This window comes from Carcharhinus amblyrhynchos, chromosome 12 (assembly GCF_965287045.1).
Source record: "Carcharhinus amblyrhynchos chromosome 12, sCarAmb.v2.hapA, whole genome shotgun sequence".
Lineage (NCBI taxonomy): Eukaryota > Metazoa > Chordata > Chondrichthyes > Carcharhiniformes > Carcharhinidae > Carcharhinus > Carcharhinus amblyrhynchos.
Window position 1 is genome coordinate 60910493 of NC_137335.1, and position 12241 is coordinate 60922733.

Genomic DNA, 12241 nt, shown 5'->3' on the forward strand with positions numbered 1-12241 from the left:
TTAACTCACTTACTTTCTTTTTCAATTCTTCTCCGTATTTCCTATATTCAGCCAGATTCTCCCTTTTATTATTAGGCTGCCGTGCGTTATATGCCCCTTTTGACTGCTTCGTCCTACTCTCTAACTCCTTTATCATCTGGAAAGCTACAACTTTGAAGGTGGTCCCATTTCCCCCTTTTAGCAATGTACTAAAACTAGACCCAAAACAACACCTCCTTGAAGGCCGCTCATTCATCCCTTACATTTCTGCTTGCCAGCATTTGGCTCCAGTTTACTTGAGTCCCATCCCTCCTCAATTCCTTGAAATGCTCCCTCCTCCAGTAAGGTATTTTTATTCTTGATTACTCCTCAACCTTCCTCACAATTAACCTCAGGCAGACAATCCCAAAAGTCATTATGCCAGAGATGTGCCACCAGTGTGATATTTGCCACGTCCAATTCCAGCAATGCTTCCTTCCTCATGGTCAGGAAACATACCAGATCCAGAATATTTCCCGGAAGACTCTTTTTTTCCTTTGCCCTTAACACAATCACATTCCATTCAAAACTGGGGTAGTTGACGTCTCTCATTATCACTCCTCCATAGCGCTTGTACGCAATGACTTATTTGCAAATTTCCTGCTTTATCTCCTCTCCACTATTTGGTGGTTTATAAAACACATTATAAGTACAATTGCTCTTGTATTGTTTTCATAATTTCAAACAGTTCTAGATTCCTTTCTCACACTGTAAAATCTTCCTTAATCAAAATTGCTATCCTTTTTCCTTTGTTCCCTTCCCAGATATCTTGCATCCAGGAATATTCGGCATGTAATCCACCCCTTTTCTTAATCTGGTTATCGCCGCTACATTACATTTCAACATGGCTATTTGCACCTGCAACTCACCAGTTTTATTCAGCACACACACGCATTCCAAGCCTATAATTATAATTCTCAATTTACTGTGATCCCACCTAATTCTCTTCTCCTAGTCCTCCCTGCATCTTGCTTCCACTTTGTAATTCTACATCTCAGTACCCAATCCCCCGCTGAATAAGTTTAAACACTTCTCCATAGCACTTGTTGACCTGCTGGTCGATGTTGGTCCCAGATCTTGTGCAAGCGTGCGTAGATGCCTCCTGACATAGAACTGGTTCAAACAGAATCAGAACCCCTACAAGCGCAGAGGAGGCCACTCAGCCCATCAAACCTGAACCGACAACAATCTCACCCAGATCCCTGTAACCGCACTCTGCCAGTTCCCCGGACACTAAGGTACAGTTTTACATGGACAATCAACCTAACCTGCACATTTTTGGACTGTGGGAGAAAACTGGAGCATCCGGAGGAAACACACACAGCTATGGGGAGAATATGCAAACTCCATACAATCACCCAAGGCCTGAATTGAACCGGGGTCCCTGGCACTGTAAGGCAGCAGTGCTAACCATTGTGCCATCATGCCACCTACTTATGTCCACAAATGTCCTAGGTCTAGGGATTTGAAGTTTTCACTCCGGAACCATGTTGCTAGCCACACATTAACCTGGCATTTCTATTTATTTTTCTATTCATTAGTGTGTGTGGCACTGGGAATATGGCAGACACGGCTACCTTTGAGGTCCTGTTTTTTAAACTTCCTCCCAAGCTCCTCAGACACTGATTGCCAGATCTCACGTTGTTGGTTCTGATATGGAACACAATTTCTGGCTCTTCTCCTTCCCCCTCCGAAATGCTCGACACCCTCTCAATGATATCCCTTTCTCTGGCATGAGGGAGATAACATACAGTACAGGCATCTAAACTCCTGACTACGGGATCTCTCCTTATGACCATGGTCCTAAATTTTGTTATAGCCCCTTTATAGCCCTTTTAAAGCGAATTAGAGGTACAAGTGCAGATACTAATGCCAGCCAGTTTTATTCTCCAAATGCCTAACTGTGGTGAATTCACCTTGATGGAACAACAAAAAAGGTAACTAACCTCTTACCTGTTAGCTGAAACTCTGAAAATTGGCAAAATATTGTAACTATAAAATAGAATAAGAGAAACTTGCATTTTTAGCACCTTTTAATGTATTAAAACATCTCAGACACTTCACAGGAATGCTATCAAATAAAAAGTGACACTAGGCCATATTTGGAGATCTCCATATTAGGACCATACTAGGGCAGGTCACTAAAAGCTTTGCCAAGAAGCAAAGAGAAGTAGAGGGGCTGTGAGGGAATTCCAGATCTTAAAGTTTGGGCAACAGAATGTGTGGCCACCACAGAGGGAGTGGGGATGTGCAAGTAGCAAGTCAGCATTGATGGATGGCTTGTAGGAGACTGAGAAGGCTAAGGCCATGAATATACTGGAAACAGGAATGAAAATTTTCATAGAAATAGAATCCCTACAGTGCAGAAGGGGCCCATTCGGTCCATCGAGACTGCACCAACAACAACCCCAGCCAGGCCCTATCCCTGTAACTCCACATTATTTGATCTGCTAATCCCCTTAACACAAAGGGTCAATTTAGCATGGGCAATCCACCTAATCCACACTTCATTGGAGTGTGAGGGGAATTACCGGAGCATCTGAAGGAAACTCACACAGACATGGAGAAGTTTTTAAAAGCAAGGCATTGCAGACCCAGGAGCCAATGTGGGTCTGTGAACACAGAACAGATTGGTGAAGCTGATTGTGAGTTCAGAATTGGGCAGCAGAGTTTTGATGAACTCACGATTTGGAAGGTGGAAAACAGGAGGCTGTCCAAGGCAACGTTGCAATACTCATGTCTAAAGGTGACAAAGGCATGAATGAGGGTGTCAACAGCTGACAAACACTATTTATTTTTTCAACTTCCTCTCCCGCTCTCCTCAGGGCACTGACTCACAGGTTTACGTTTCCATAAATGCCATCCCAGAAAGTGGCCATCTTGATATATGGGGAAAAATGGCGCAACTTTGGCAGATTACCATGGAATGCTTTATTTAATATTTGAACCAGAAATCTGTCGCAAATAATTTTTAAAAAAAAACACTCATTCATGAGAAGTTATTTAACTGGCTGCAGAAAAGAAACAGAAGTGATTAAAGAAATGGTTAATGTGTGAACCCAACTCAAGGACCAAGATCAACTTTTAACTCTGTGAATTAATATTTAACATAAATTGCATTTATGAGGAAATAGCAGACATGAAAATGTGTCAGCTTTCCATGTCTGCAAGAATCACCGATTTTAGTTAAAATATTTTTACAAAATTGTATCTAGAACAGCTAGCAACGCAATACACAATTCTTGACTTATGGTTTGAACCCACTTGAGAGACTACGCTTGGGAGCTGTGTAGTTCGCCTTGTTTATGGAGATACTTAATGCAAACAGAATTGAATTAAAGACACATGCAGACTTTTCAGCCTGAGAAAATGTTTGGCATACAACATGAAGGCTTTGATTTCCCCCCTCATCCAATTACCCGTCCTCTCCATAATGTGATGATTCATGCTGTGGTACAGTTCTACTGCAACAATAACTCTCTTGACACATTGCCCACTTTGCACGTGAGAATCTGGATTAAAAGTGTTTGCAGGCTGTTCTGCACTAACCTGGCTTGCACATGGCACTTCCAGGACACATTACTGGAATGCTATCAAGGAATGCCAACACATTGTTTTTCCCCATTTCTAATCCAAGATCATTGAAGCTTGACTGGGATCTTCATGGCTCCTATGGCACAGTACCATATTAAACTGTAACTACTGTTTTAGCACCAGAAATTCAATTCTACGTCCATTTTGATGAGCTCTTGAAGAGATTCACAGGGTACATTCACTGCACTGCTATTTTAAATCTAATCAAAAATGGGTTTTCACAAGGGAACTTGCTAGTTCTAGGAGAGATTGTGAGAATATTTACCATTATGCTGTCAACAACTTGCATTTATGTAGCAACTGTATCACAAAGATGGTTCTCACGATGCTTCACAGGAATGTTACCGAAGAAAACGTGACACCACCAAGATGCTGGAGATAGTTTTTAAGGAATATTTAAGGGAGGAGAAATGGAAAGGCTCCAGCATAGACAGCTGAAGGATCTGATCACTAGTAGGGCAACAGTTAAAATGGGGACAGGGACGGTGGGGGGGCTGCGTAAGAGGCCAGAATTGGATTTGAGACATCTTAAGAGGGTCGTAAGCCTCAACAGAGATTGGGAAGGGCAATGTCGCATAGTTATTTGGAAACAAAGATACATGTTTTAGAATAAGAGGCATTAACAGACCAGGAACCAATGTAGGTCAATCAGCACAGAGGTAGTGGGCGAACACTACTTAGGATAAGGTTGGCAGAGTTTTGGATCCAACCACCAAAAGGATAGCAGTTATAGTAAATATTTTGTAGTTCCTTGAAACTTTTCTCACTACCGTTTATATCAGAAATGTGGAGGGGATTATCATTTTGAATATTAAGCGTAATAAAGGGCTAAGTTTGTAAAGATTCTTAAAGAGCTAGACAGAAAGGACTTCAGGTATTCCAGCTGCTGATTGGTTTGGATGCTCTTCATTCTTACCCAAACTTGGCAATATTAGTTACTGATAGAAACGAAGGATATTACATGCATGCAAAAATGAGACACGATATGGTAGGCATAATGGAATATAATGTGAAAGCAAGAAGAACGTAACAGATATTCAAAACTAAGAGTTCATGTGCCTGATAATGAAACATGTAAAGATATTGCACGTTAAAATTTAAAAGTGAATTACTAATACATGGAAACAGACATGAAACCTGTATAAAAGGTGCAAAATATGAAAATATTAGCAAGTTCTGCACATTGGAATCCTCCAAACATTAATAAAGTAGGTACTGCATTGTAATGGGCCTGTCCGTATACTCGAGAAATTATTTTCAGATTAACTAATCCTTTCACACAGGGCAGCATTTAGTGCACCATTACCACTGCTGGTTATTCATTACACAGAACAGGGATCTCATTTACAAAAACAAATTGTCAAATTATCAACTGCAGAAACACAAAACGCTCTTTGGATGGCAGCACCTTGTCAAGAGAAATTAAGGATTTCCTGCCTCCTTCCCAGATTTTTACCCAAGTTCCATTCTTTTTTTGTATTCCCATCTGCCAGTAGAGCTGAAACCAGACATCAGAGGCCATCCTGGTACAAGCCTCTGGCTTTGACTTCCCTCTTACTGGGAAGTACATCTGAAATGTTTTTTGGCACCATCCAGTTCAATAAGCATTTGACTGGGAACTGATTAAAGCAGCAACAGTTTGGCCTGACCAGATCACTCCAACTCTTGGTGCATTCCATCTCAGTTACATTCTTGAACTAAAAGGTCACTGCTCCTTGACAACCAGTACTATCTACGCTTCTGTATGTGTGCATTAACTTGGGATTTAAATCAATGTTAAAATAAGTCAACTTGCAGAAGTAGTTGGCTTAAGATTCATCACTCTGAACCATGTGGGAATGTGTATGAGGTGTGTGCAACTCAGTACATTATAGATTTGGAACTGGAATCAGCAACAACAACTTGTAATTATACAGCAACATAATGTCCCAAGGTGCTTCATGGAATTATTGTACAAAACTTAACCAGGGGTACATGTTAGGCTCACTCACCATGGGTTTGGTTTGTGAAAAATGAATTAGCAGCAGAACCAAAGTTTGTGTGTGTGTGTACTGGAGTTTTTCAATTAAGTGTAAAGACCTGCTGCATTATAGACCCATTTGAAATCTCAAGAAACTTCAGTCCTTAAGAGTTGATACAGAGTAAACATTGACTTTAAGGCCTTTTCACCACTAAACCAGTGTTTCCAGATTAAAAACATGTACAAACAGTTTCACATTTCCAGTAAGACAGTATGCAAAGAAGAAATCCAGGAAGGATGAGTGTTTGCAGTTTCACATTGTTACTTTGGTTTCAACCAGTGATTGTGACATATCACTTAAATCCACTTATTCCAGATGATACTGATTTAAGACAAATGCTTTCTATTTTGAAAGATGTTCAGTGCCAATACTTCGATTAACCTCACTCCCAAGGGGGAAAAGTTGATAACCAGCTTAGATGTTACAAAAAAAAACTTTATTGCAAGTTGATTTTTTTTTCAAACCCACAATGCAGCTTCACAAAACATATACCTCAAGTCTTTGGTTGCATTCATTGAAGTTTTTTTTTAATTTTAAGGCCATCTTTAAATAACGTGTAGCTTGATTTGCTTGTCAGCATTTGTAGCAGTTAAAGCAAATAGCATTAACATGATTAAAGTTCACAACTGCCCCTATTTGTAACTTAAAACCATAGAAGGGAAATGAAACATAGCATGGGAGTTCATAATTGATTCCCTTTAGTACAGAAACTGATTGTGAGAGTTTTATGTAAACAAAAAAGTGTATTCAACACTTTTTTGCCTATTGCAATAATGTGGTTGAAGTAGTTTACCCACTCCTCCCCCCTGCCACAACTAATTTTGCCCTGTATAAATCCAAGGCATCACACTAACATAGGTAGTGAACATAAACACCAACTGCTTAGGCCAAAAAACTTTCCACAATCACACACCAAAATCCAGAGAACATTACAAAACTCTTCTTCAAAAATGATTTTATTGGGAGAACTACAAAAAAATTTACAGTACAAATTTTACAGTCTCACACTTAATCTGTAGTGAACTGACACCCCAAGTATTTTTTAAACAAGTTTTTTTTTCCTTTTGTTACATTCAAAGGATACTTCTGTTAAAGTAGTCAAAAGAGAGTACATAGTGCTCAAAATCTGTACCTACTATGTACAAACTAAACCTACTATCATTCACCCACTGTCTTGGAAAATGTGAAGTTTTTTTTCCTTCTTTTTTTTGTTTTTAATAGTAAATCCCAGAAAAAAAACAAAAAACCCAAAAGCAGAGTTCCATTCTCCAAACATTTCAGATTTACTGCAAAAAAAACTGTTCAGACCTAGAGGTGGCCCCTCACTAATCAAAGTAGTGGCAATATTGTCTCACTCCTCCCAACCCCCCACCCTGCCATCCCCCCAGGAAGATAGGCTGGCTATGTTAAAATTCACTTCCAAAACTATTACATTCAGAGAACTGACATCCCCCAATTATAAAAAAAATACTTTTAAAGGGAATGCACATTTGTTCTGAAAATTGAGCTTGTTATTTTGGTGCAGAAAAATAAGAACTGTCTCTGTAACTGGACCCTGAAGGCACTGTCAATATAATACTGGGTCCAGGGTGCTACATATTTTGGCTTTTTATTGTTTTTTTTAAAAAAAAGGAAAAAAAATCACAGTGTCATTTATACAACAAAAAAAACTTATGATGCCACTTTGACTTAAGAATGCCACATTAAAGTCTGATACTTGAAGTTTTAACCACTGACTTTGGACGGTCTAACATCCCCAGTTAACTTTTACATTCTTAAAAAAAATGCCTACCATCTTTTAACCCTAACTACTTCCACAGCATCAAGAACTGATTTCTAGAACATAGAAACCATGCAATCGTTCATTTCGTAAACAAGGAAAAAAAATTAATGAAATAAATATTACATACAATCTCTTAAATTAAGATTTTATCATTTACAATAAAATAACCAAGTGAAGTTACAAAAACAAAAACGGCATATATTACTGTGAAAAGAACACACTCCACATTCTGCAGATTAATAATGGCAATCATAATTTAAACATAATAAAAGAATATATATCTATTGTTTTCATCATACGCGATAAATACAGTATGAACAAATTACCAATGTATACTTTTCTCGAGATAATAAATAAGTTAAATAGTTTTATAGCGAGTCGTGCTGCGATGTGCCATCACAACAAACTGAACAGCTAAAAAAAATTTAACAATCAGCAGTTATTTCAACAATTACAACTAACTCAAACGAACGAGTGCTCGACGAAAAAGGATCTGCAAACACGGTTCTCTTCTCTCTCTCTCTAAAGGCAAACGGGGCCACTAGGTGGCAATGGAAGATAGATTAACTTGCAACAAAGTTTGGAATGAAAAAGTTCTTTTTTAAAACAAGGCAAAAAAAAGCAAGTCCTGTAATATTTTGTTTCCTTAAACGAAGGCATTTTCTTGGCAGGATTTTTTTTGTTTGTTGGTTGTTTTACAAGTCGTAAATAACAAGTTCTTGTTAAATAGAAGAGTGGAGTTTGTGTGTATGAATGTATTATGTATGTATGTGTGTGTATTCATCATATTAAACCATTTGTCCTTTTTCTCTCTCTCTCTCTCTCAATCTTCGGAGATGGAAAGCCTGCTGAAGATGGGAAGGCGCCTGCCGGGGTCCATGCTGGGGGACTCGGAGCCGCTCAGGCTGCCCGAGCTCAGCGAGCCGCTCAGGTAGCTCTCCCGGTCCGACAGCGAGTCCGGGGGGCTCGGCGGGGCATCGAAGACCGGGGACTCGGCCAGCCGCCGCAGGCACGACTGCATCTGGCTGAGGATGTAAGGAGGGGACGGGGGGCAGACACTGACGGGCTGCTGCTGCTGCTGGCCGTACCCTCCTCCTCCTCCTCCCAGCTGCTGGGTCTGGATAGCCAGCGGGGTGAGCAGGTTACTCAGCTCCTGGCTGGAGAAGGTGAAGGCGTTGTTAGCGCAGGTTGGCAGTGGAGGCGACAGCAGCTCCTCGCAGAACATGTTGGAGGAGCCGGAGGAGGAGGAGGAGACCGAGGAGGAGGAGGAGGAAGAGGAGGAGGAAGAGGGCGGCGGAGGCGTGCGGGAGGTCGGGCTCTCCAGCAGCGGAGACTCCAGGCCACTGGAGCCGCTGGGGAAGCCGGAGAAGCTGAGGCTGTGGTGGAGCTTGGGCCGGGGCTGCTGCTGCTGCTGCTGCGGGGGGAAGGCGTTGCTGTTGCAGGAAACCTGCCTCCTCTCCTCGGCGTTGTGGATGAAGTGGCAGCGGGGTCCGTAGGGGCAGAAGCCGATGGTGTGGAAGGTGCGGCACAGCTCCGTCTTGTACTTGGGGTGACGGGTCAGGCTCCGCAGCTCATGCATGCCGTGGGCGAACTGGCACTTGTCGCCGTACTTGCAGGTGCCGCTCTCCTCGAAGGGCCGGCACAGCTCCGTCTTGTAGCGGGTGGAGTTGACCTGGCCGCCACCGCCGGCCGCCGCTTTCTGCTGCTGGACCAGATGCAATGGGCTGAGCGGCGGCTGCTGCTGTTGTTGCTGCTGCTGCTGCCTCTCTGCACTCTCGCTGAAGGAGCGGTCGCGAAATTTGTTCTCTTTGTTCAGCAGGGCCGTGCTGCTGGACTCCTTGATGTTGGGGAAAGAAGAACTGGGATACTTGGCGGACGAGTTGTTGGCCAACGCCTGCAAGTTGCTAGTCGAGTGCCGCCTCAGAAATCCCGGTGCGAAACTTGTTACAGGGCTTCCCACTGCCTTTTTGTCCAGCATACTGTTAAAGTTGTTGTAGCTGTTCAGAGATTTTTCGTTCTGGTTGCGGGAGAAGGGGGAGAAAGAGAAGAAAAATACAAAAGAGAAGTTAGAATCTCAAAAGCATTGAACAACTTATCCAAACACTTAAGTTTCACAATGCATTCATTTTTACACGACTGAAAACTTTTGACCCACAAAAGAATAACTTTGCAAAACTTTTCCCTCTCTGTCTCCCAACTTTCCGAACCCCGTTTCCCCGTCCCGGTTTTTGTATTTTGTTTTACCTTGTTGCACAAGAAATCGTTGATATCGTAGAAAGCGGACAGAAGGGCTGCAGACATCTTCAGGCAGTAGTTTCTACAACTGAGATTCTGCCCTCGGTGAAAAGCTGGAGTCACGATTGCTTTTTCTCCTTTCCCCCAACACACACAAAAAAAAATAACGTGAGGTCCGAATGTATGAAGAGAAAGGAGAAGAGGGGGAAAAAAATAAAAAAAAGTCTTTTTTTGGTGGTGACGAAGTTGAACTGCTAGAACTCCTCGCTGGGTCTGCCTTGTTATAAATATTAGCTAGCCAGTGGGAGGGATTGAACCCGCCTGCTTTCGAACCCTGGCTCCCGGAGTCGCCAGGACAACAACCACTTGATTGACAGGCGCTCCTTAACTCGTTAGCATAGGCTAAAGTGCAAAAAAAAGTCCTTCTCTCCCTAGCTGAGAAAGTCAATATTACTTTGTTTCCCCCCCTCCCCAAAAAAAACACAAAACTAGATGGGCTAGATGCCCATCCAAAAAAACTAAAACGGTGTAATTTGCAACTCTTTTTCTCCCTCCCCTCTCTTCGAACGGTTTGGTTTGTCTCGTCTGGATTGCTCTGTGTTGGCCTTCGCTGAAATACCGATACATGAGAGGGAACGCGTCACCGCTGTTACAAAGGCACACCAGCTGGCGTTACTTCCACTATTGAAGCTGCGACTCTGCATTGAGTAAAGTGGCGGGATTTCAACCCCCCCGATTAAAAGGGGGTTCGTGTTGGAAATACGGGGGTTGCTTCAAACATTCCTCCTTGCTGTTAGATAGATAGCGTGTGGGATAAGCCACCCTTTTTCACTCTTGGTTAGAAAAAATAGTTGGTAGGATGATCACAAGACACAGACTTTTTAACCAGCTTGTAGTGGTAGGCCACTTTTTTTGGGAGGGGAGAGAGAAACTTGTTAGCCCCGTTTAAATACATTAAAAGTTGGCCGGACTTGAACTTTTAATATTTTAACACCCACACCCAGGACTTGGTGTTGTCTCAATCTAATCTAATACACGTAGCCTGCTGCCTTGATAGGAGAGGAAGGCAAGTGCTACCTATTTAATGTAGAGCTTGGATGTGTTTGCCATTGCCAGTGCAGTCATAAGCTTTTGTTTGGGGGAGGGGGGAAGAGAGGAATGACTGAGACATGGGCTTTTCAAAAATAATATCCAGTTCAGTAAATTCGGGCAGTCACCGCGGGGCACGGGTTAATTGCAGAAATGCACGTTTCTTCCCGATAGAAAAAGGGATTTAAAAAAATTCAGAGAGGAAAAAAAACCCAACACTCAACTGGTTGCACAGTAATTACAACTGCGTGTTTCTCTCCCAAGCGCCCATCCCCCGCTATACAGAGAGAGAGTGTGTGTCTCATAGGGTGGATACAACACCGACAGGAAGTGAACATTTGAAAAAAAAATGCCGAGAAGTCTTTTGAATTTTTTTTCGCAAAAACATCTCGATGACTTTTCAACTACTTCGAATGCTAATTACACGTGGATCGTTAAAGTCCGGTCGGGAACTGGTGGAATTAACGTTTTGGGCGCTGCTGTACAAAAAAAGACCGGGGGGGAGGGAGGAATCTTTAGCCCAGTTTCAGACCACAGCCGCTCCTAACAAAACTGGTTACAATTTGGCGGAATAAGGCGGTGCCCCCTCCCCTTCTTAAGGCTTGTACAAGTTAGTAGCTTGAACGTGCTTGTTTTTCCTCTCTCTTAAATGACTGTCCCGTCAATTTTTTCTCTCCTTTGCACTGAATGACGTACAATTTTAAGTCTCCTATTTTGGAAACTTTCTGTTTGAAAATGAAAGAACGTGTTAAAACAGAATAAGATATAAAAGACTACCCCCCCCCCCCCGCAGTTCTCCCTCTCTCTGGTCATCAGACCCTTTTCCCCTCCACTCTATTAAAACTTTGACCAAACAAGCAGTGGATTTTTTAAAACGTCGCACATCACTTCATTCAAAAGTTTCAATACTTAAAAAAAAATTCTCCTGGCCATTATATAGAAAGAATCATGCCTGGATGTTGTACATTTAACTGGGAGTTAAGACTGCGTTAATTTCACCTCGCTTCTGCCACGTTTTCTTCACCAGTCTTTCCCATGAGGTTGTTTAAATGCCACGTTGTATCCCCCCTCCCAAAAAAAAGTCTGTCCTCCCCCCGACACACAGGTAAAAGACCGAGTTTGAACGTGAACATAGCCGGGTTTAAAGTTTTCTTCCCCCACCGTCCCCAGCAGGAATAGCGTTTTTTTTGGATTCAAGATTTGACATGCTTAGAAGCTGGAAATAAAATTAAACACTCTAATCCACCACTGCTCCCCCCTTCGTCCTCCAACTCAAAGCAGAGCGAAGCGCCCCCGTGTGAAACATCTCAAATATGGCAAAGAAAGAGCAGGTCATTAACCCTCTCAACTACACTGGCACCGTGCAGAAAATACAAATGGGCATGTTTAACTATTCCAGGCCAAATACACGATCCCCGCCTTGTTTGCACTTATTCCCATCTCGCCGAATAACGTAACAATATCCAAATGGGCATTTACTTCCCAAACCAGAATAAGTCTT

General features: G+C 42.2%; 1 protein-coding gene across 1 annotated transcript; it reads right to left on the reverse strand.

Annotated features, from left to right (window-relative positions):
* Positions 1-6571: 6571 nt before the first annotated feature.
* Positions 6572-10301, reverse strand: zfp36l2 (ZFP36 like 2 zinc finger CCCH-type). The gene is given in 4 exon segments (XM_080200614.1): positions 6572-8637; positions 8640-8683; positions 8685-9433; positions 9661-10301. Coding segments are annotated over 4 exon segments (1248 nt in total). The 5' UTR covers positions 9718-10301; the 3' UTR covers positions 6572-8239.
* Positions 10302-12241: the final 1940 nt, after the last annotated feature.